The sequence below is a fragment of the Microcaecilia unicolor genome, chromosome 10 (genome assembly GCF_901765095.1).
Source record: "Microcaecilia unicolor chromosome 10, aMicUni1.1, whole genome shotgun sequence".
NCBI classification, from domain to species: Eukaryota; Metazoa; Chordata; class Amphibia; order Gymnophiona; family Siphonopidae; genus Microcaecilia; species Microcaecilia unicolor.
Window position 1 is genome coordinate 197,486,604 of NC_044040.1, and position 25,796 is coordinate 197,512,399.

Below are 25,796 nucleotides of genomic sequence, written 5' to 3' on the forward strand. Positions count from 1 at the left end.
AACTCCTCCGGTTAGGCACATTAATGCCGCATGCTGAGCCCCAATTCTACAAAGGCATCAGGGGGCCAAGATGCTATTACAGAATGCTGGCATAAACATGGATTGGCGTACCTAAATTTAGGTGTGACCATTTACACCAAGTCAATGGCAAGCATAAATGGCCATGCAAAACCCTTAACCAATTCTATAAGCTGTAGGCATATGTTGGAGACATTCTCAGCTTGGAGAAGAGACGGCTGAGGGGAGACATGATAGAGATATATAAAATAATGAGTGGAGTGGAATGGGTGGATGTGAAGCGTCTGTTCACGCTTTCCAAAAATACTAGGACTAGGGGGCATGCGATGAAACTACAGTGTAGTAAATTTAAAACAAATAGGAGAAAAGTTTTCTTCACCCAACACGTAATTAAACTCTGGGATTCGTTGCTGGAGAACATGCTAAAGGCAGTTAGCTTAGTAGAGTTCAAAAAAGGTTTGGACAGCTTCCTAAAGGACAAGTCCATAGACCGCTACTAAATGGGAAAAATCCACAATTTCGGGAATAACATGTATAAAATGTTTGTAAGGTTGGGTAGCTTGCCAGGTGCCCTTGACCTGGATTGGCCGCTGTCGGGGACAGGATGCTGGGCTTGATGGACCTTTGGTCTTTTCCCAGTATGGCATTACTTATGTACTTATGCCTTTTATGTCTTTGTTCTTATGAGAAACAAGAGGCTCTGTACATTTATGACAACAAAGAGTAAGTACTGGCAAGGCAGCTGAAAGATGTACATCTGGCTTCAGGGTACCATGCTACTGCTAACATTGTGTTGGAGATATCCCCCATGCATCAGTTCTCAACCATGGGCCAGCCACATCATCAGAAGTGAATACTCCCTTTGGCTGCTGTCACGTTTGTGACTGTTTTCCATGTGGGTGCTCTCCTTGCCCTCTGGTGGCCAGAACTGGTGGCTGCTATGGACTGTTTTCTGCTGTCTTCCATGTTCCAGACTTCAGTGAGTCCGGTCCGGATTTTCCAGGTTGCCAGACTTGCTCTGCTGGTTTGTTCTGGAACAGCACCCTTACTTGGCTGGTGATTTACTGCAGCTGTGGGTCAGCTGCTGAGGGGCTTATTAGCTTCTGTGAGCCTTGCTTGCCTTGCCTTGCCTTGGTATCAAAGGTCATCCTGAGTTCCTGTTGGTTCGTTGGAGCTCCTGCTTTGCAAGTTTCCTGTGTGTTTGACCCTTTGCCTGGACCTGGACTTTGATTTTGCTTTCTGCCTGCCTAAAAGACTCTGGTTAGTTTATGGATTACCCGTGTTTGCTGCCTGCCCTTTGACTTTGCTGTGCTACTGGATATTGTTACTGTCTACTATTAAAGTCTCTTCTAGTTATTTTCTGTGGTTCCTGCCTGTTGTGTTCAGCACTGCTTTCTGCTTGGGTGATTTGCCTGCCGCTGCCACTCCTTGGCAGTGGCCCAAGGGCTCACAATTTCAGAGACTGGGTGAGAGCCCTGACAGCTGCCTAGGATACTGCTAGGTTTAGTGATGGTCCTGACAATGGGCAATGTACAACTCCAAAGTAATCCTCTTCCAATACATTTACGTCAACTTTTTAAATCAATCAAACACACTTACTATACTAAAAACGGGAGGAAAAAGCCTCAACTGACTCCTTGGCTACAGAAGCCGATCAAATCTGGGAGTTCATGCAGTCATCAATGGCTAAAAATCCTCCCCTCAAAATTGTATTTATTTTATGTATAAAGTCCAATCAAATTTTTACTTAGCTTTTGGAGACACATTGACTCCTCATATCTCCATATATTTCTATTCCACGGCCAACAATGGCCCAGGTTTCGCAACCTTCGTCATAGACCGTAGAACAAAAGCTCACTCTACACCGAAAGAGTGTTGAAAGAGTCAAACGGTGTCTGGAAGGTTGAGTTGCTAACTGGTGGCGTATTTTCAGGACATATCTTCTTTATAGATGTCCATGCATGCAATGAGGTAAAACCAGAACTCAACTAGTCTGTCCTCAAGAAATGCAACTTGTCGTTCCTACCGCATAGCAGAGGACCAGTGAACGTGACTAGTGGCAGACTGGAAAGGAGAGTCAGGAAAGAAAAATGGATGCCAATAGCTCAGCAAGAAGAAGCAGAAGCCAGTGGGTAATAGAGTCAGGAGACAGAGAAAGAAGACGAGCCAAAGTGAGACTGAGGATGACTGTGAACAGCCAGTTTCCTAGAATTTCACAAGGAGCTGTGGCATCACCAGGGAATTGTGGGAAACTGAGGGAAGGTTTGTACTTAGTAAGTGTGGTACTGGCTTCTGTTGGTTCTTTATTTACTACTAGTAAAAAAGGCCCGTTTCTGACACAAATGAAACGGGCGCTAGCAAGGTTTTCCTTGGAGTGTGTATGTTTGAGAGAGTGTATGTGAGAGTGAGTGTGTGTGAGAGAGAGAGTGAATGTGTGTGTGTGTGCTCCTCGGAAGAAAAAAAAACCGTCTGTGTGCTTGGTTTTGAGTGTATGGGAATGACGGCTGTGTTGGGGAGTGGAAACAGAGATTAACCAATGGGCTTCCTTGCTCGTGTGTAGTAATCGTCGTGCACCATGGCCGGAGTCGGAGAGGAGAGGGAGGGCGGTGGAACGGTGAGCGAGCGGCTGCGGGAGGGTGGGCGAGGGGGACTGTGGGCGGGGGGATGGGGTCCTGCGCCGTTGGTGGTTGGTTTTGAGTGTATGGGAATGACGGCTGCATTGGGGGAGTGGAAACAGAGATTACCCAATGACAATCCGATGTCATCAATGTCATCACGTTGTGACGCGGGGGCGGGGCAGGCACTCATGGGATCTTGCAACTACAAATTTAGAACGTTGGCGGTGCCTTTTATATATAGAGATGTTTATTGAAAATTTTATCATTTACAATTAGGAAAACAAATAACACTTTCGCTTAATGAAATTCAAGAATAAAGGAAAACAAATAATCAAACCAAGTAAACGTCAACCAAATTTTCAGCCCTTCCTTTCTTCCTAATCCAGGTAAACGAGGCCTTTATTTACTTTAATAGCACACTGAGATTAAAACTAGAAAAGTGGAAAAAATGTATAAATGTGAAGTATTTCTGGGAAATGCTTCTTTGCAAGATTATTGTCTCCACTAGGTAAGAACTATATCGGTCCCTCTTTCAAAAGAAATTTAACAACCGTGAAGAATAATTCTTTTGAAAAATTAAAAGCTTTCTCCTCCGACCACTTGGAAAAGAGCCTCAGATGATTCAGCAATATCTTGCAGTGCAGGGAACTTTTTCAAAAGGGAACAGTAAGAAACAAATAGGTGCCTGCCCAGTGTTTTTCTGTGAGCTAGATGCATTGTCATTTCCATCAGAATTACAATTACACTGGCTTACTCAAGTTCAAAGGAAGAGTAATTGCAGTGTTTCAGTCTTCAACCTTCAATTAACGCCACATTTCTTTCCCATTTGCAGCATTGAGCTGCAGAAAGAGGCAAGAGCAAGGAGCACTGTGCTATGAATGTGTGTAATCCTACCAAAAGGTATAGCATTGGCAAGGTGGTGGTATATCTAACGTACATAGAGGCAGATGCACTAAAGCTTAATGAGCCTTTAATGACCCTCCAACGAGGAAATTTTGATCCGTTGCATGCATCAAAGGGCTTTTACCGAGGAAGCTAGCAGCTAACGAAAACGGAATGGAGATGAGCAATTAGTGTAAAAACCCCATTGAAACGAGATGCACTAACCTTTTCCGATTGCCTTTACGCAGGAAAAAGGCAGGAAATCTAACGAGAGGTCTGTACCTACGTCAGAGGAGGGCGGGCCCAGGAAGAAAGAAGGGACGTCTGAGGAGGCCTTCTGACTCGCCGATCAGCTGTTCTTGCCCGTGCAGCAGAGGTGAGAGGCGCTGCACGGGCCGGTAAGGCTAAGGGGGGGGCCGTTGGAGGGGGGAGCGGCAGCCACGACCAAAGGGGAGGCGGCAGGGGCGGGGCACGGGACCGGAGCATGGCGGGAGGCGGAACTAGTGTGGGAGAAAACACAGGAAGGGAGGAGGGCCAGCCCCGGGCTGGGGCTGCTAAAATTTGAGTTTTTTGGTGTGGGGGGGGGGGGGGGGGTAAATGGCGACCTCGGGCGGGGGGGGGGCAAGGACAGCCATACAGGACGCTCCTCACGAGCACCTTTGCCCCCCCCCCCACTCTTTTTTTATTTTTGTTTTGATTTGGGAGCCATGTGCTTGTGTTTTGGCTGTTTGTGGCATGCGCAGAGCAGCTAACATAAAGATTGGCTGCTCTGCGCATGCTTTAGGGGCCGATTACCGACGTGTATTGTGATTCTTTGATACATTGTACTTTTCAATACCGATCCGAGCATGTGTGACTTGTTGTTTTGGTGCATTCTTCATTTTTTTAAAATCGTTAGGGACAAAGGGAGGGAGATATTAGATAAGGGGTTAACCGCGATACAAATACAAGTTATTATTCTTGGAAAGTGCAGATAGCGGGTAATGTTCATTGTTGTTTATTGTTCTATTTTGATACAAGGATTATGTTAAAGACAGTATTAAGGGGGGGAAGAGGGGAATTGGGAAGGAAATTGTAAATCAAATTTGATGATAATGACCGCGGATTGGTGTACATATGACTGACAAAGTTTAAACTGTTATGTACTTAATCAAATGATTGTGTTAATCTGTGGCATCATCAATAAAAACTTTGAAACATAAAATCGTTAGGGACTTTAACGATTTAGATTTTTTAACGTTTGCTTGATGCATCTGCCTCATAGTAAATGACGGTCCATCCAGTCTGCACAACAAGATAAACTCATGTTACGTGGTATGTGATACTTAACATAGGCAACCGAGACCCTCGGGCCTAAGACATTTGATACATTGCATAATAATAATGACTCAAGACACATGGTAAATTCTTAACATGGCACAACTCGGCCGCAGCTTTATTTTAAATCCAAACACTTTATAAACATAAACCCTCAGGTATACCCAAGCCAATCATCTCGCGGCATACTAGCCAATCCAGTCCGCCGTCACGGCAAGACTGACCAATCGCGCACAGAGCTCCCCGCCGTGCAGCAAGGGATCTCAATCTGGCTGGTGCCGGACGCCGAAGAGGCTGTCCGAGTCCCACCTAGGGGTTTTAAACCCCCCCTTTGTCCCAGCCCCTCTCAACGGGGAGCACCTGCGAGGCGGATTCCTGACCTCGCCCCTTCGCTTGCTCCCCGCTGCTTCGGGGCAGGCCGGCCTTTCGGTGCACAGCGCCATGTTAATGTCAGCTCCATGCACCGGGGGCACTGCGCCTCGCTTTTATATGTATACCTGAGTTTGATTTGTCCCTGCCTTTCTCAGGGCACAGACAGTAGAAGTCTGCCCAGCACTGTTCTTGTACTAAAAGTTCTGAAGATTCTGGAATCCTAAAGAGTTACAAGATTCTGGAATCCCAATTAGTAGCAACATTCCATGTAGAACCCCAAAGAGTAATATAGTAAATGACGGCAGATAAAGAGCTTGTATGGTCCATCCAGTCTGCCCAACCAGATAAACTAATTTTACGTGGTATGTGATACTTTATATGTATACCTGAGTTTGACTTGTTTGCCATTGTCAGGGCACAGACCGTAGAAGTCTGCCTAGCACTCTCCTTGTACTAAAAGTTCTGAAGCTAATGTCGAAGCCCCTTAAAATTTACACTCAAGCTCATCCCTATCTATTCAGTCACGATCGGGGTGTAGACCATAGAAGTCTGCCCAGCACTGGTTTGGCTTCCCATTTACCGGCGTTGCCACCCAATCTTCGCTAAGATTCCGTGGATCCATTCCTTCTAAACAGGATTCCTTTGTGTTTATGCCACACGTTTGAATTCCGTTACCGTTTTCATCTCCACCACCTCCCGTGGGAGGGCATTCCATGTATCCACCACCCTCTCTATGAAAAAATACTTCCTGACATTACTCCTGAGTCTGCCCCCCTTTATATTTGTTTGCCAGGGCTTGAAAAAGTAATCCATACCCTGGATGGATAATGTGTGCAAGGAAATGTATCTTAGGGCCTCAATGGCAAAGATCATTGATAGGGATATGTATTCATCAGCACACATTTCAAGTGGTTAGGGTTTTTTTTTAAAGACATGATCTTGCTATATTCGCTTTTGGTATTCCACTAATTGGAAATGGACATAACATATGATAGGAAATGAAGAAGATGATTACAATTTTAATAGAGGTGAGCAGTGATTTTTTTTCCGCAGATGCCTGCAAGATCAGCTTATGTTAATTCCTTTAGATAATTTTTGAATTGAGCAAATATACAATTTAAATATGTTTTTGAAATAGATGTTAGAACATTGGTCTTGGTTTACATGTGTGAAGGGGCATTTTCGATAAGATGTCTAAATCCAACTTTGGAAGTTTTTCTGAAAATGTCCAAACATCAAGTGGCAAACATGGCCTTTTTCAAACCTGAAAAAATGTCTATCTTTTTGTTTCGAAAATAGCCATTTCCTAGAATGGTTTTAGACATTTGGTGCGCAGTGCGTTTTTCATTTGTGACCATTTTTGAAAAAAAAAAAAAGTACCAAAATAAGCCATTGGGACGTATGGGGGGGCCAGTGTTCTTAGACATCCCAGAAGAGCAGTGGGACACTCTAGGGGGTACGGCAGTGGACTTCACATAAAAGGTCCTAGGTACACATCTCACCATAACCCCCCAGGAGCGTAGCCAGACTTCAATGGTAGGGGGGTCCAGAGCCGAGGTGAGGGGGCACATTTTAACCCCCCCCCCGGTGCTGCCGACCCCCCATTGCCGACATCTCCCCCCACCTGCCCGCCATTGCCGACACCCCCAACAACTTTGACCCCCCCCCCCCGCCGATGACCCTCTCGACCCCCCACCTGCCGTTGCCCACCTTTGCTGGCGGGGACCCCAACCCCCGCCAGCCGGTCTCCTTCCTTCATTTGGTTTCTGACGAGTCTGATATCCTGCATGTACAATGTGCAGGACGTCAGACTCACAGAAACAGAACGAAACCTTGCCATCTGCAGGGTTTCGTTCTGTTTCTGTGAGTCTGACGTCCTGCACGTTGTATGTGCAGGACATAATAACATAGTAACATAGTAGATGACGGCAGAAAAAGACCTGCACGGTCCATCCAGTCTGCCCACCAAGATAACTCATATTTGCTGCTTTTTGTGTATACCCTACTTTGATTTGTACCTATGCTCTTCAGGGCACAGACCGTATAAGTCTGCCCAGCACTATCCCCGCCTCCCAACCACCAGCCCCACCTCCCACCCACCGGCTCTGGCACAGGCACAGACCGTATAAGTCTGCCCAGCACTATCCTCACCTCCCCAGCCCTGCCTCCCAACCCTGGCTCTGGCACAGACCGTACAAGTCTGTCCTGCCTCCCACCACCGGCTCTGGCACAGACCGTATAAGTCTGCCCAGTCCTATCCCCGCCTCCCAACCTCCAGCCCCGCCTCCCGATCTTGACTAAGCTCCTGAGGATCCATTCCTTCGGCACAGGATTCCTTTATGCTTATCCCACGCATGTTTGAATTCCGTTACCGTTTTCATTTCCACCACCTCCCGCGGGAGGGCATTCCAAGCATCCACTACTCTCTCCGTGAAAAAATACTTCCTGACATTTTTCTTGAGTCTGCCCCCCTTCAATCTCATTTCATGTCCTCTCAGACTCAGTCAGAAACCAAACGAAGGAAGAAGACTTCAGCTGGCGGGGGTTGGGGTACCCCACCAGCAAAGGTAGCAGGCGGCGGGAGGAGGGGGTTGAGAGGGTCGCTGGCAGGGGGGTCCAGGCCCAAATCTACAGGAGCCCAGGCCCCCGTGGCCCCATATCAGCTACGCCCCTGTTGTATGGTGACCCCTCCAAAAACCTACTGCACATGACTACAGTAGTGCTTATGCCTACAGGTGTCACCTATATGTAGGCACAGTAGGTTTTTGGTGGGTCTTGGAGGGCTCACACTTTCCACAACAGGTGTAACAGTTAAGAGTGAGATATGGGCCTGGGTCCCCTTCTCTACTTTCCACTGCACCAACCACTAGGCTACTCCTGGGCCTTGCTTCCTGCTCTAACATCTGACACTATCATAGATGCTGGTATATGCTTTTTCTTTTACATCTTTGGGGGGGGGGGAAGGGGGGATCAGTGACCACTGTGGGAGTAAAGGAGGTCATGCCTTAATCCCTTCCGTGGTCAACTGGTCATTTAGCGCACTCTTTTATGACTTTGTTGTGACTGAAACAGGTCCAGACCAAAAGGTCCAACCTTTGCTTCGTTCCATTATGGCAGAAAAATGACCAAAATTGTGGGAACACTCAAATCCCATCCCCCGAGATGCCCCCCCCCTTGTGATTTGGATGCACTGCAGCTGAACTGCATAGAAAAACATCTTAAAAATGCGTTTTCGAAATAACGATGTGGACGATTTTGCAAGAAAAATGTCCATCTGCCGCTCTGTGCTGCTTTTTGGACCCATGGGGGTCCTTTTACAAAGCTGCGGGGAAAAAGGGTCCTGCGCTAGCAGTGGGACCATTTTCCCTGCGTGCCAAGTCACTTTTTACCGCAGCAGGTAAACAAAAAAAAGTCCCCAGCGCACATGGCCATGTGGTAAGAGAACTCTAAACGCATGGCCATGCAGCAGGGAGCCCTTATCACCAACCACTGAGGTGGCACTAAGGGCTCCCGTGCTAACCCAGCGGTAACTGGGCAGTGTGTGGCAATGACCGATTACCGCTTGGCAGGGGCGTAGCCAGACTTTGGTGGGAGGGGGGTCTAGAGCCCAAGGTGAGGGGGAACATTATAGCCCCCCCCGGCGCCGCTGACCCCCCCACGCCATTGCCGATGCCACCACCAACTTTGCCCCCCTCTGCCGATGACCCTCTCGACCCCCTCCTACCGCCAAACCGCCGTCGCCTACCTTTGCTGGCGGGGGACCCCAACCTCTGCCAGTCGAGGTCCTCTTCTTCCCGCAAAAGGCTTCCTTGTTTCTGATGTCCTGCACGTCAGCTGATCTGCAAGGCTTCGTTCTGTGGGTCTGACGTCCTGCACATTGTATGTGCAGGATGTCAGAAACAGAAGGAAGGAAGGAAGCAAAGGCAGGCGACGGCGGGGGGGGGGGGGTCGAGAGGGTCATTGGCAGGGGGTCCAGGGCCAAATCTACGGGGGCCCAGGCCCCACGTAGCTACACCACTGCCGCTGGGTTATCGCTGTGCAAGTCATTTCCAGGGTTTTTCTTTTTGCCCCAGAAGAGCGAGTGCTAAGCCTGCGTTGGGATTACCACTGCTCTGTAAAAGGGCCCCATAGCGATATATATATATTTTTTTTTACTTTTTGTAACATTGGACAAAGTTAAACACAGAAACTTTCTGCAAATTTTAATATGTAATTTTTTACTTGCAGTTATTTTACAGATTCAAACTAAGAAAACAGTGAATACGGCAGGTGCAAAGGTCTGGACACCCCTTTTGGTCAATCCTTTGTAACATCTCCTTTGGCAGAAATAACACCTCACAAATATTTCCTGTGGCCAGTTTTCTATTTTTTTTCCCAGTCTCCCTTGCGCTTCCAGCTAAGAAATATAATTTTAGGTCTCATTCCATGCAGAATTCCTAAGGTAGCAAAAAGAAAGAAAAAAGTTTCTAGCAAATTTAGAAAGCGCTGCAGTTAGCCGTTCCTTTAAGGACTGGGGAGGGGGACAGCAAGGAAAACTAAAGGCCCCTTTTACCAAGCTGCGGCATAAGGGGGCCGGTGCTGGCGTCGGTGTGTGTTTTACAAGCATGCTGAGGCCCCCTTTTACTGCAGCTGGTAAAAGGGAAGTCCCGCCTTCCTGTAGGAAATGGCTGTGCAAGTAAAGCACTTGCGTGGCCATTTCAGGGGGATCCCATACCGCCACCCATTGAGGTGGCGGTAAGGGCTCCCGCTTTAACCTGGTGGTAACTGATTACCGACGAAAAGACAAACGGGGTTCACACTCTCCACAAGGACAGAACACAGCAGTAAGAGGGTGGAAAGGAACCAATTTCAAGTGATCAGTCACCACACCAGGATAAGATGCTCCAATGAAAATTTTATTTGGACCCAACACGGCCCGTGTTTTGGCTATAGCAGCCTTCCTCAGGGGTCATGCTACACGGAATTTTTACCAAGATATTAAAACGCTCCACCATCAATCGATACACACCTGAGCACTCATCGATTCACCCCTGAGCAAGGCTGCTATAGCCGAAACACGGGCCGTGTTGGGTCCAAATAAAATTTTCATTGGAGCATCTTATCCTGGTGTGGTGACTAATCACTGCCCGATTACCGCCAGGTACACTCCAGAAATGATGGCGCGCTAAGGGTGGGAAGTACCGCCGGGCTGCTGCAGTAGCCTGGCGGTACTTCCTCCAGCTAAGCAAGTGCTGTGGGAACAACCTGTGCCTGAAACAATCTCCGAAGAGATGGAAATTAAACAAGAGCTCCCCAGTCCCACCGACCTGGAGCCTAACTTGATGGAATTTTTGGATCAAGGCACTGACTACAGCTAACAGCATCAGCTTTTTGACATACAAACTTTAAACTTCTTTATACTGAGATTTTGTCATTGTTTGCCAGCAGCATCGGGTGGTGCAAGTGAAGAAAAGTAGGTTTTGCTACGGGAGGGGGATGCTGCTTAGACTGGCTGCCTCAAGGTAGTAAGTAACCATGAAAAGGGGAGCAAGTGTCCAAGGACTTCAACAATATTTTTATTTTGGCTTATCTCAGGAAACAGGTGGCTGGAGGAGGAGCATCAAATCTCTTGTTCTGTAGCTTGTTAAAAGCTGCGTGGTGAATTGATGGCCATCAATGGCTTCCAATTCAAAGAACTCTGCATTTTCAAAACTCCGGTGTTGGCTTTTAAAGTGTTTTCATGGTACGGCACCAAGGGCACCCAGTAAAAAAAAATCCCCAGACATAACAGCCTTGTAACAAAATAGCCCCCCCCACAAAATAACCCTTGACAAAATAGACCCTACACAAAATAGCTCACACCACAAAAAATATAATAAACTACAACTGAAATCTTCACTGATAAAGACTCCTACCAGCATTGAATTGCATAAAGCATATATCAATAAAAAATATTCTATATATAGAGAGTTATATTACTAGTGACTTTTGCCTTTGATTTAAATAGGAACAATGTTTTGAAATTGTATTTCCGATACATGGCTGATAGTTTTTTGGGTTCAAAGATAAATATATTTCCTGATATATCAAGGGAATCGCAGACTAGAAGGTGTGAACTCTTGGCTTTTAAGCCAAGAATCATTGCCCTAGGTGGGACCTTCCTAGAGCGATTCCTTTGTAAGTGTTTTATTTCCTGATTACTTATTTGTTGAACCCAAGAAATTACAAGAGTTTGTGGAGTTAAAAGAACAGATGAAGAACCCTCTGCCCACCACCCTAACCACTAGGCCACAGGTTCCTCTATTAATGATATTTTGGGATTTCTTAAGGCTGTTACAATTTACTTGTTTTAATCTAGTGCAGTGGTTCCCAAACCTGCTCTTGGAGGCACCCCCAGGCAGTCAGGTTTTCAGGATACCCATAATGAATATTCAAGAGCGAGATCTGCATGCAAATCTTTCTCATGAATATTTATTATAGATATCCTGAAAACCTGACTGGCTGGGGTGCCTCCAGGGCCAGGTATGGGAACCACTGATCTAGTGATTTGATGAGTTGAAATTGTAATTGTCAGGCTGGAACCATTGTCTAATTTTATTTTATTTTGTTACATGTTGTACTGTATTATTATATTATGAGTGTAATTCTGTAACCTGTTCTGCGTGCTGTAAGGACAAGCTAAATAATCGAATAAATAAATAAGGGAAAGATTTGGACTTCTAGAGCCTAACAGTGCTAAGGTGTCTGAACTGAATACCCAGGAGAGCCAGGAATGGAAATAAATTTGATGATACCTTTAAATCAGGCTTGGCCAATGAAGAGATTTATTTATAGATGCTGAGAAGCTCTAAGCCTGGATATACCACTGTAAGGAATTTTTTTGCTCAACCCAATGGCGCTCATTTTCAAAAGAGAAAAACATCTCTAAAGTGACACAAAGTCCACAGGAAAATATCCAAGGAAAAGGGTCAAAACAGGCAGCACTGGAAATCCTTGTTACTTGCAGGCTTCTGCTATCTACTCACAGTAGACTTGTCAAAGTGAAAGATAGGAGCTACTGGCATCCTTGAGGAAAGAAGGCTTGTGTGAAAAACCACGTTTTCAATGTGGCTTTAAATTTACTATACGATGGCACCAACCAGAGGCGTACCTACCTTAGTTGCTACCCAGGGTGGAGCACCCCCTCCTCTGAGCAAGGGCTGACCGGAAAAGGCATGCGGCTCTCGGCTCTGCCGATCCCCTGCCCCCTCTGACGTCAACTTCTTGCTCTGGGGCAGGGGACTGGCAGAGTCGACAGCCATGCACCTGCTCCGCGTACCACCTTGCTGCCTGCACCGGGGGTGGACCGCCCCCACTGCCCCGCCCTTGGTATGCTAGAGACGCCAACATGAGATGATCAGGAAGCTTATTACACACAGCAGGGGCTAACCGGGAAACAGCAATCTGGTGAGTGGTCACTAGCTGTTTCAGCTAGACGATGCACAGTTTCAGACGTAGTACTTCTGTTACCTGAAACATGACAAAATGTGTGCCCTGTACTCGAGTCAGTCCATTTAAGCTTAACGAAGAGAGTTGTGACAGATGGATACTCGAGAAACATCATAGGAAAAAAGGAGGACATAGCTCTCGCCATGACTGAAGTCTGATTTTAAATACACTAAACACAATACACAAGATACAGGGACAAAATAAAAATGTTTTGATACAACTTATTACTAAATTCATTATGTCTGATTAAACCTTATGAATGTCTTGAATAAGTTAGAGACAATAGGCTTAAATGTAACCATAGAATGGAAAATATTCTTCTAAAAACTGTTATTTAGCTTTCATATCTCTTTAAATTTTGCTATTAAGCTTCAACTGTTCCAAATCACTAACGTGAGTAGTGGGTTTGTGATCCCAAAGCTTGACACCTGAATGAGAATTCCAGCGGGCTCCGATAGGTTATCAGCGGATTGGCGTCTCTAAGAAAAGGGAGCCCCATTTTCAATACAGAATGAGTCCAGGGTCATCAAAAAAGGCAAATCCAAGATGTTTTTTTTATATTGAGGTACTAATTGAAATGTATTTCTTTATTTTTAGAACATTGTAGGAGAATCCTGAAGAATTAAATGTGTGCGACGCTAGCCAGTAAGCCGGCAGCTCCCGAAGAAGCGTTTTGCAGTGAAATGGAGGGAGCTCCGTAGAGCTGACCAGAATCATTATTACTCTTGCCAAAGCTAAATTGCTGGAGTAAAATCTGAGTTTTATATAAATACAAAATATAAAGGATAAAACTAGATTTTTTAAAAAATACATTTAAAAAAATAAAAAAATAGGGAAGGGGTGATTTCCTGACTAATAATGTTTTATGCAGCAGCTGTTTTACTGAAGTCTTTCCTCCACCTGAAATACTTTTCAATTTTGTGCAATGTGAGAGCAGATTTTTTTTGGATGCATATATAAGTCTGCGAGCTGGTAGATTTCTGATTCTACCTTATAAAATAAATGCTTATAATATTGTATGAGAGAGTTATTTTATAGTAAACAGATACCAAAAATAATTTGTATACTTACAGTTAAGTGTTAACATTACACATTACAATCCCAGATGGAATTTAGTAAAGAAATCTACATTACAATTATGTAAATATTAACAGTGTTTCATCTTCTTTAAAAATCTGGCCTATAGCCCTGCATTTATATATGACATAAACTAAGCATTGTGTTCACATCAAACGGTAGTAATCTACTCATTTACATTAGACTCTTCCACAAAATTGTTAGTAATTACACTTGGCTTTGTTGCGCACAACATTATACAGCAGACTTGAGTTTGAGTGTCCTCGTCAATGGAACCACGGAGGGAGAGGCCAGAGGATTTTGGATTTAGTTCCTGCCTTTCAGTCAGCGGCATAGCCAGACAACAGATTTTGGGTGGGCCTAGGGAAGAAGTGGGTGGACACCAATTGTTCTTCCCCCCCCCCCCCAACCAAAAAATATCTCAGCTGGTGGGAAAACGCTTCTTTTCACGTTGGCAGTCTGCAGCAGGCATGCGCTGAAAATTGAACATACGCAGGCGCCGGTATCATGGAGAGTAGCGTTTTCGTTACCATCAGGAAGAAGTCTTCAGCTGGCTGAGCTTGGGATCCCACCAGCTACCACTAAACGTGTGCTACTGTTGGGTGGGCCTGAGCCCTAAGTGGGTGGGCCCTGGCCCACCCAGGCCCATCTGTGGCTACGCCACTGCTTTCAGTATTAGCTCAAGGCAATAGGTATTTTCCTGTTCCCAGAGGGCTTACAATCTAAGCTGGTAGTGGAGACAATGGAAGGTTAAGTGACTTGCCGAAGATATCAAGGAGGAAAAAAAGGCACGTTGCAAAAGCCTTGAGACTTGAGCAATTGTCTGATTATTCTTTCAGACTGAATCCACTGACTGCAGAGTGTAATCGAACCATTTAGTGGCTGATTATTCTTTCAGACTGAATCCACTGACTGCAGAGTGTAATCGAACCATTCAGTGGCTGATTATTCTTTCAGACTGAATCCACTGACTGCAGAGTGTAATCGAATCATTTAGTGGCTGATTATTCTTTCAGACTGAATCCACTGACTGCAGAGTGTAATTGAACCATTCAGTGGCTGATTATTCTTTCAGACTGAATCCACTGACTGCAGAGTGTAATTGAACCATTCATTGTCTGATTATTCTTTCAGACTGAATCCACTGACTGCAGAGTGTAATCGAACCATTTAGTGGCCTGTGCGCTCAACATTTTCCCTACAGTCGCAAAACTCATATACCCATCAGGCCACGAGTCTTGAAATAAAAGCTCTCTAAGCCGCATCGAAATTAACACCCATAAAACCAAGCAGGGTATAAAGTATGATGTAGAGGGGCTTTTTCGATATGATGTCCAAATCCAATTTTGAATGTTTTGCGAAAAAAAAAGTCCAAAAATCCAGCAGCGAACAAGGACATTTTCAAACCAGAAAAATGTTGTTTCTAAAATGGCCATTTGCTAGATTTTTTGTGCTCACTGCATCTATCTATTAGGACCATTTTTGAAAAAAAAAAGAAAAAAAGTCCAAAGGAAAAACGCACAAAAAGAAGCCATTGGGACGTATGGGGGGGGGGGGGGGGGGGCGCATTCTTAATAGACTGGCCACACAGACATCCCCAGCAGAGCAGTGGGGCACCCTAGGGGGCAATGCAGTGAACTTCACATCAAGGGCCCAGGTACACATCTCACAGTTACCCCCTTATACTGTATGCTGAGCCCTCCAAAACCCACCAAAAACCTACTGTACCCAACTGTACACCACTATAATAGACCTTATTGTTCCATGCCTGCAGGTGTCACCTATATGTAGGTTCAGTAAGTTTTTGGTGGGCTCACACATTCCACCACAAGTGTACCAGTTAGAGTAGGACATGGGCCTGGGACTCCTTCTCTACAGTCCACTGCACTGACCACTAGGCTACTCCAGGGACCTGCTTGCTGCTCTAATAGGAATAGCCATTATATCTGAAGCTGTCATACAGCCTGGTATGTACTGTCACATCATTGGGAGCTGGGAGGGGGTCAGTGACCACTGGAGGAGTAAGAGGGGGGGTCATGCCTAAATCCCTTCAGTGGTCATTTGGTCATTTAGGGCAGTGTTTCCCAATTTGGTCCTTGAGTACCCCCTTGCCACAATGAATATACATGAAAAAAGATTTGTGTACAATGGAGGCAGTATATGCAAATCAATCTCATGCATATTTTTATTTATTTATTTATTTTTGTTACATTTGTACCCCGCGCTTTCCCACTCATGGCATGTTACATATTGTATACAGGTACTTATTTGTACCTGGGGCAATGGGAGGGTTAAGTGACTTGCCCAGAATCACAAGGAGCTGCCTGTGCCTGAAGTGGGAATCGAACTCAGTTCCCCAGGACCAAAGTCCACCACCCTAACCACTAGACCATTCCTCCTTCATTGTGGGTATCCTAAAAACCTGACTGGCAAGGGGTTACTCCAGGATCGACTTGGGTAACACTGACCTAGGGTACCTTTTGGTCACTTAGTCATGACTGCAGGTCTAACCAAAAGCATCTTCATTTTGGCCCTAGACGTTTTCATTTTGTTCCACTATTGCAGAAAAAAGTCTATGTTTTGGTGCCACCCACGTCCCATCCAAAACACGCCCCCTTGAAATCTGGACGAACAGTGGAGCAAAACAACTAAAATTGAGGTATCAAAAATCACAATTTGGATGTTCGGTGTCAAAAATCACAATTTGGACGTTCTTGAGAGCTCTGCCACCTTATGAATTTTTTGGGACATTTTTTTATTTTGAAAACGAGTCCCAAGGTCTCCATAGTCTTCTGTCTGAGGTTGGGCATAAATAGTAGCAAACGCACCAACGATCAGGGCTGCCCAAAAACCCTGAGGAATGTTAACCTTCATAATTTCAATGATACGGCATGTAAAATTCTTTTGCATTTAATTATAGCTTCTTAAGAGGACAGAAAGTACCCGTTATGCACCTGTGGTCTGATGTACTTCAGAAATATGTTCTCTGCGTTTTCTTTGCATTTGAACCAAAGATAACTCATAACACTAAAGATCACGAAAACATCTGGACTGGAAAACAAATGTGCTTTCATAGTTCTTTCCTTCAAAAAACTGTGAATTCTAGCAATGAAACAGAAAAAAAAAGGAAGATTTTGGACATTCCACATGCACATGACTTGGACATGGTTCAGCTTCCGTCAGCTGAAGAAAATTAAAACCTGTCATGTCAGTTTAATTCATTTCTCATTCGTGGGTCACCACCTTGAACTACCAAGTAAACCAGATCTGGGCCAGAACTGCCAGAGGTCAGAAAGATAAAATGTTATCATTATTTGCAAATTTAATTTATAGCAAATGACATGTTGACTAGGACAACGAGACTCCGATACTACTTTAAAGTCACGGTGTAAGGCCTCTGCTGTATCAGCTGGATAACAGTTAAAACATGACCTGCAGTAAGTGAGCCTAATTTAGAAAGTAATCAGCAATTATTATAATGGTTTCATGGTGCCAAATAAATAAAAACCAAACACGTACAAAAAGAGCAAAATAGGTAACTGCTAACCTGCTCAAACTTTAGCGCTATTTAACCAGCCAGGAGCTGTTCCTTAAGCTGACTAAACACTTATATTCAGCGCAAGGTACCCAGCTCTCTCGGCTGAATATTAACGCTTAGCGGCTAGCCCGGTCATCAGCTGTACGGCTAAATTTAGGGCCAGATGCACTAAACTTAACGAGCCATTAACGAGCAAGTAGTAAACCCTGGCTTGCACTAAAGACTTTTTTTCCCGAGGACAGTAGCAGCTAACGAAAACGGAATGCAGATGAGCAAATTGTGTAGAAACCCTATCATAATGAGATGCACTAACCTTTTCTGATTGCCTTAACGCTGGAAAATCTAACGAGAGGTCTGTACCTCTCGTTGGGGCTGTGCGGGATTGAAAAAAATGCTACAAAAGTTTAAAAAAAATAAATCGGGGGGGGGGGGGGGGGAGTCAAGTGCTTGTCAGGGACGTCCTTCTCTCAAAAAAAAAAAAAAAAATAGCGCTCCAGGACGCCCATCCAAAAAAACCGTCCATTTTGGCCGTCATTTCCCCCCCACTGCAATAATAAAAACGTCTTTTTTGGCTGTGCTTAAACATAAAGAAATCCTCCTCAGAAGGAAGGGATCCCCAGAAGCTTAGCCGGCGGTGGGAGGCAGGGCTGGTGGTTGGGAGGTGGGGATAGTGCTGGGCAGACTTATACGGTCTATGCCAGAGCTGGTGGTGGGTGGCGGGGCTGGTGGTTGGAAGGCGGGGATAGTGCTGGGCAGACTTATACGGTCTGTGCCAGAGCCGGTGGTGGGAGGCGGGGCTGGTGGTTGGGAGGTGGGGATAGTGCTGGGCAGACTTATACGGTCTGTGCCCTGAAAAAGGCAGGTACAAATCGAGGTAAGGTATACACAAAAAATGACACAAGTGAGTTTATCTTATTGGGCAGATTGGGTCATCTACTATGTTACTATGTTAATCACAACCAGTGGCGTCTTTGGGGGGGGGGGGGTATGACGGCCAAAATGGACATCTTTTTTGAAGCGGAGCGGTGTCTTCGGGCGGCACAGGGAGACGTATTTGGCATGTGCAGAGCAGCCAGCATAACGCTTGGCTGCTCTGCGCATGCTCGACCGGCCGATTGGCTGACTGTTTAACGATGGAATAGAGAATGCAAGTGAGCTACAATGAGCAGCTCATTTGCATTCCCTTTCCTTAATCCATGCCCGTTCCTTACCGATTCGCTAAGGGAATCGGTAAGGGAAAGGCTCTAACGATTGTTTAGTGCATCTGGCCTTTAGTGACCAGACAGACCTGCATAAATGGCAGGTCTATCCTTGGCCATTATAACTTAACCAGTCATCCGATGAATATCGGCTTAACCTGCTATGTTCATAGCGGCCAAAAAACCCCCCCGGAAATTCGATGCCGCTCACTGGATACAGCCTGGTATTAAATTTCCGGGTTTACTACCGACCGCAGGAGCTAGCTCGGCTGCCTCCTGCGGTTTGAATATTGGACCCAAATAGGCCTAAGTTCAACATTTATGGCTGATGTGTATTTCCTACGTGTGCGGACCAGCCAATCTCATTGGCTGCTATGCAAGAACAGGAAACGTACACATCTACAAGGAAAATATATGCTGTCTGTGGCTCTTGAACCCGATACTGAGGGGACACACAAGGAGCTTACTGTAAACTGATCAACTGTATCTCAAGTCATGTGCTTAATTTCTAGAGTTCGGTAATAATATACCACGCATGCTTTCATGTCATGGAAACATATGCTTAGATCGTGCCTGCTGAATGTAAACAAACTGTCATTTTTAATGACTTTCTTCTTTAAATATCTTTTTTGTTTTTGGTAGTGCAAAATGATATATTGTCTTTTGCCCTTCGAGGAAAGAAAAGCATATTAGTTGCGTGGAGATAAAGCTCCCCAGCTTGATTGAAATCTTCACGACACCCCACTGCGTATATCCCGATGCACAAGGCATAGGATCCTCGGATACTTAAATCCTTGTTAGGTCCACGTCTCCATGGGCACTATCGATTCTTTTGTTCCAACAGAAGGAAGCAAGTTTTCCTCAGAAAGGAAATAAAAAGGTAATTGTACAAGGAAACCTCGAATCCTCTGCAGCTCTTCGGCTGCTTTAGCTGGGTCCTCCGTGGCTAGTCCTGGTTTGGTTATGAATTCCCTCAGGTGGAGTAGGTTATGGACCTCATCGCTTGGAAGGCATCTGAAGACCTGATCCAAAAACAAAAAGCTTGAGTATAACATTTGCCTAAAGAAAGATTTGCGACCTGTGCTTTTAACAGCCTAGAAGTACTGGAGGACCGCCTCTGTAACCAGTTTCATATATTTTATCAAGTCAGAATTTGAAAATCGGAAATGCTACAAGATTTAGGCCCTTTTACTAAAGCACACTGAGCAGTTGACACAAGAATTAGCACATCCTGCCCGAACACACCCAAGAAACAAAATTCTCTAATTCTCACGCTGACAAATGTGAAATGGGGAGGGGAAGCAGTGGAGTATTTATTTGAGGTGCATGTGTTGAGTACTCACCCCCTGTCAGACCCGGCCCCCATGCCCCCTCTCATCGCCCCCCCCCCCCCCCCCCCCCCGCTTGTGCCTTAAAAATCATCTCTGCTCCAATCTTCGGCTGGACAGCGGCACTCATAGGACTTTCTTGCCTTCTGACGCAACATCCTGTTTTGTGAAGGGCCGGACGGTTCAGAGAGAAAGTCCCGGTGCAGGCAGCCTATGAATGTTGCTGCCGCTGCCTGGTGAAGACTGGAGCAGAGGTGATTTTAAAGGGGGGGGGGGCATGGGAGACGCATCCCTTGTTAAAAATTCCCGGCTATGACATTGGAAGTGGGGGTGGGGGGTGGGCAGAGGGAATAGGCAGGGATTGTGCGTTGCACTTAGAAGGGAATCTTATAAATTCATTTCTGTTCATTATGTACCGACCTATATGTGTGAATGGCGTCTTATAGAATCATACGTTGCCAGTGGGCATGCACAATGCTGGAGTTTACAAGCACATGCATAGATTATTAAAACCCCTAATTTACATTCATAGGTGTGTATTGTACATGCCTTCATTGACGTCTGCTCTTCAGCAGATGTAAGAAATGGTTTCTACATTGTGGGCGCATTCTCTGCCAGATATGCAAAGTATTTTACAAAGACACAGGCACCTACTTGTCTTTATAAAATAATGCCTAGGTAGGCATCTGGGTAGCTACTTTCCCATGGTACCATTTTGCTGTATAAAGTTATCCTTAACGTATAGTGCAGTACGGTACCACACATTAACTTAATGCAATATTTAATACTAGGAAAAAAGGCCCGTTTCTGAGCGCAATGAAACGGGCGCTAGCAAGGTTCTATAATGATAGGGGCCCCCTCCCTCCGTCCCTCCGAGCTGCTTGCCTACCTCCGTGTGACTGTCGGACGTTGTTCGTGGTTCGCTCTGTGTGGGGAGGGTTTTTTTTTTTTTTGCTGCGCCTTCGTGCCTGTGCCGTTTCGGCCCTCGAGTGTCATTGCTCCGCCCTCGACGTCATCACGTTTTGACGCGAGGGCGGTGCAGACACTCAGGGGCACACCGGATATCTCGGGTGCCTCAACTTCCGTGGAGGCTTCATTAGAACGTTGGGGCTGCCATATATAGAGATACCTCAACAGGAGAGAGACAGGGTTTGGCATCCAGGAAATGAACCAATAGGAAGATGACCCTTAGTGAAAAGGAGTAAGCAGTTTACTTCCTGTTCCAAGATTACCCTATTCATGTGGGAAAGGATCCAGCAGCCCTGTGGAATGTTTCATGGCCCTTAGTTGTGCCCCCAAGTCAGAAAAAGAACTGGACTAGAGGCTACACATCGAGTCTATGGCACCTTGTCAGCTAATTTGGTTTGCTTCTAATATTTTACAGAGGCATTAGTCAAAAGAATTCAGTTCAGGAAATGCAGAAATCTGGGCCTTTGGTTCAGTGGTGAAGCCAGACCTGCCATTTTGAGTAAACATGGGTGGGTCCTTCCAAAACTCCTCCCCCCACCACCTTTTGTTCTCATCTCCAAGGTTGCCAGGTGGGCGGTTTTACCGGCCAATTGGGCGGGTTTTCGCAAGCGGCGGCGGGAAATTTTCGCCGGCCGCGGGATGCGGTTTTTTGGGCGGTTTTCCCGTCGCCGCTGTGCGAGTTCGGCGGTTTTTACCGGGGCTTCTATTGGTCCAATTCGGTCCAATAGAAGCCTTTCAGGGGCGGGGTTGACGTCAGGGATGATGTAGGGGGCGGGGTTAGTGACGCGGGGCGGGGTTAGTGAAGCGGAAGACGGGGATTGGCTACGGGCGGGTTTATGGCTAGTTTCGAGCTGGGAAAATTTTTCCCAGCTGGCAACCCTGCTCATCTCTCTCCCTATCCTCTACCCCTGGATCCAACATCTACTCCACCCCACCAGCAGCCCAGCAACCCCCTCTCTCTCTGAGCCTTTTTCCCTCCTGACTCTACTTGAGAACTAATGATGGCAGCAGTAATTCACATCTACAGCCTGCACTGGCCCCACAGGCTTCCCTCTGCTGCATCCCGACCTCACAAACATCACTTTTTGTTTCCTCTCTGGCAGGATGCAGCAAAGGGAAGCCTGCGGGGCCAGTGCAGGCTGCAGGTGTGAATTGCTGTTGCAGCTGGAGGTTCTCAGGTAGAGCGGGAAGCGAGAGGAGCAAGATTCAGAGAGAGGAGGAGTTGCTGGACTGTGGTTGGGGGAGGGGCAGATGACAGATCCAGGGTTGGAGGAACGGGAGACAGGGCAGTGAGGCAGCTGCCACTGAGGTGCTCTGGGGGCCTCAATGGCCACCAGACTGGGTGGGCCTGAGCCAAGAGGACCACCCAGGTCCACCCACAGCTACACCACTGCTTTGGTTGTATATCCAAATCCACTCGCATACTGTAGTTGTTCTTAATTAGTGGTATTGCTCGATACTGAAAAACTAAACCACTCTACCTTGTCGAAAATCGTGGTATTACGAGCTGCTGTGGCTACCCAGACCTCCTTGAAGAATTTGTCACTAACGGGATCTTGGATGTTGATAGTGAGGTCAGAAGCACTGCCGAGAACTACCCTGAAAAAGAAGGAAACAGCGGTGGTAACAAAAGAGTCCAAACAAGTGAGGCTTTGTAGAAATGAGACTACGATGCAATTCTTGCTTCTGAAAGGGCAAAACAAAAGGGCCACGAATTCAGTACTGCTGAATACTCTGGCTCGGTGATTGTTAACTTTCACCCTGTCCTTGCAGTGATAATTCTATGCAAAGTGCAAGCTGGGATGCTTGTTAGTGAGAGGCACTAACTGTGCCCCTAATCCCTCGGGACCTGCTCCCTACGCTGTTTAAATTCCTTATACATCTTTGTGGCATCTACATGGCTGACAGCAAGTGTATAGAGGAATGAATGTGCTCCTGCTGGGCTGCATAGACCAAATGAAAGAATCCACTAAGGGAGAAGGGAAAAGGGAAAGAAGTGAGACTGAAAATGGTCGAGAACTGAGACTCACTAAAAGACATTACTATGTTACCGTGGATCAACATGCATTAATGCATCTCACTTACCGCAGTCCCATTTTATGCAATGGGACCTATTTATTAATACAGGGGCCCTTTTTCTAAGGCGCACCTAAAGATGGCCTGCACCGGTTTTAGACGCACGCAGTTCAATTTTACAGCGCACTTGGAAAAAAAGGCATTTTTTTTGTGGCCGAAAATGGACAAAATTAAAACCAGCCTGCGTCCATTTTTGGCCTGAGAACTTACCACCACTCACTGACTTAGTGGAAAGGTCTCAGGCGCTAACTGGGCGATAAGCGGCCAGTGTGCATAAACTGCAGATTACTGCCGGGCAAGCGCCACATGGTAGACAATAGAAAATATTCTCTACCGCGTGTTTTGGACACGCATCAAAAATGGAATGCGGTAAGCGGGCGGTAGTTCCAATTTGGCACACGCTGGATGTGCAGAGGTACTTACGCGGCTTAGTAAAAGGGCCCCGCTGTGCGCTAACACAATAAGGACTACATTCTATTAATAACAGACAAAAAAAACTGAGCACTATTCTATTAGCTCACACGTACTGTTCAGTAATACATCAATACATCCACTTATGAATTCGCAACCCCCTAATCTCACCACACTCATACCTTTACTCACAGAAAAATGTATACCATATGCTTAATACAGCGCCCCTTAATTTCCCGTTCTCTCCTTCCAATGTCTCATTTCTCTCATTTTTCCTTTCAATTAATTTATTCCTTATCGATTTTGACTTTATCTCGCTTACCCTTCACAATGTAATCCATAACCTGAATTGTAACAAATTGTATTTCCATTATTCATAATGTATTGGAAGCCACACTGAGCCCGCAAAAAGGTGGGAAAATGTGGGATACAAATGCAATAAATAAAAGTTAGGTGCGGTTTATAGACTAGTGCATAAGTCCTGGGGGGGTCGCGCTTACATTTAGGTGCATCCATTTGCACCAACAAAAACATGGTGCAAATGTTTAGGCACGGAGCTTCCTTATTCTATAACTGCGCACGTAACCAAAAACCACGCCCACAATCTGCCCTGAAACGCCCATGGCCCTCCCATTTCCACGCCCACTTTTTTAGGACATGCATAAAATTTAAATGCGGATTAGGCACCTAAATGTATGCACGTAGATCTTTAGCGTTAATAACAGCTTGTTAAAAAGCTAATTATCAGCACTAATTGGCTAATTATTCAGTTAAGATGTGCACACAATTTGGGCGCGCGCCCTTTATAGAACTAGTGGGTATGTCTGGCCTGAGAATGAAATGAAGTGAAAGAGATAGCGTGAGAAGAAGTGGGAATGGAAGAAGAGAAAGAAAGAGGGAAAGAGAATCAAAAAGAGAAGAGGAGTGGTCTAGTGGTTAGGGTGGTGGACTTTGGTCCTGGGGAACTGAGGAACTGAGTTCGATTCCCACTTCAGGCACAGGCAGCTCCTTGTGACTCTGGGCAAGTCACTTAACCCTCCATTGCCCCATATAAGCCGCATTGAGCCTGCCATGAGTGGGAAAGCGTGGGGTACAAATGTAACAAAAAAAAAATAGATACTATTGGAGATTCTACATGGAATGTTGCTATTCCACTAGCAACATTCCATGTAGAAGGCTGCGCAGGCTTCTGTTTCTGTGAGTCTGACGTCCTGCACGTACGTGCAGGACGTCAGACTCACAGAAACAGAAGCCTGCACGGCCACATTGGTGATCTGCAAGGGCCGACTTCTACATGGAATGTTGCTAGTGGAATAGCAACATTCCATGTAGAATCTCAAATAGTAGCAACAGTGGAGGAGTGGCCTAGTGGTTAGGGTGGTGGACTTTGGTCCTGAGGAACTAAGTTCGATTCCCACTTCAGGCACAGGCAGCTCCTTGTGACTCTGGGCAAGTCACTTAACCCTCCATTGCCCCATGTAAGCCTGCCATGAGTGGGAAAGCGCAGGGTACAAATGTAACAAGAAATGAGAGGGCAGACTGGAGGAGAAAAAAGGGAAATTAAAGAAAAAGGAGAAAGCCATGGGGAGATGCAGAGCGTGCGACACCCTAGACTGCCTCAGATCAACCTCCCCTTCATGTATATATTTTTCAGAAGGATCACGCTTAGCCCCCTCCTCAAATCATTGAAAACTTTCCTTCTCTTCCCCCCAACCCCCCTCAACAAAATCAAGCTCCACAAAAAGGTTTGGCGCCGCTAGGTCCGGCTGTGCCAAATTTATAAGATGAGTGAAGTGGGGAAGACACACATGAACTACGTGAATTTCTTATGAGAAAACGGTCATCTTTGCCCCCCTCATATGCCTGCCCCCAAAAGACTCCTTTACTTTGTAAAATAGAAAAATCATATGTCCTCTCAAAGTCGCCACACAAAGTTTATAGAAGCTAGGTCATTCCACACCAGGGGCGTAGCTAGGTGGGGCTACGGGGGAATGGGCCCCCGCAGATTTAGCCTTGGCCCCCCTGCTTTCACACCCCACCCCCCACTGCCGACCCTCCCACGCCACATTCGACCCCCCCCTCCCGCCGCCATCAACCCTCCCCCGTGGCTGCCATCAGGTACCTTTGTTGGCGGGGGTCCCCAACCCCTGCCAGCCGAAGTCCTCTTCAGCGCCGGTCTACGGCGCGTTGCTGATCTGGATTCTGTTTCTGTGCAGGACATCAGGTACCTGGCGGTGGCGGAGGAGGTTTAGCGGCGGCGAGAGGGGGGGGTCGAAAGGGACGGGTGGCTGCGCTGGAGGTGTGTGTCAAAAGTGGCGGGAGGGGGGTCGGTGGCGCCGGGGGGGGGGGGGGGGGCTAAAATGTGCCTCCTCACTTCGAGCTCTGGACCCCCCTCCCGCCGAAGTCTGGCTATGCCCCTGTTCCACACTTATGTTTGTGTGTGTGTGTGAGGGGGGGGGGGCAATGCAGTAAACATACACAAACTGCAGCACATATACCCTTACGGGAGAAACTACACTGGCTA

At 46.3% G+C, this 25,796-nt stretch overlaps 1 protein-coding gene across 1 annotated transcript in view; it reads right to left on the reverse strand.

The window, feature by feature from the left end:
- Positions 1 to 18,522: 18,522 nt before the first annotated feature.
- PLD1 (phospholipase D1) overlaps positions 18,523 to 25,796 on the reverse strand; it is a 186,185-nt gene continuing 178,911 nt past the window's right edge. The window contains exons 26-27 of the mRNA XM_030216519.1: positions 22,267 to 22,384; positions 18,523 to 19,510 (exon numbers count right to left, since the gene is read on the reverse strand). Coding sequence (XP_030072379.1) covers positions 19,286 to 19,510; positions 22,267 to 22,384 — 343 coding nt within the window. The 3' untranslated portion in view covers positions 18,523 to 19,285. The remainder of the gene's footprint in view (positions 19,511 to 22,266; positions 22,385 to 25,796) is intronic.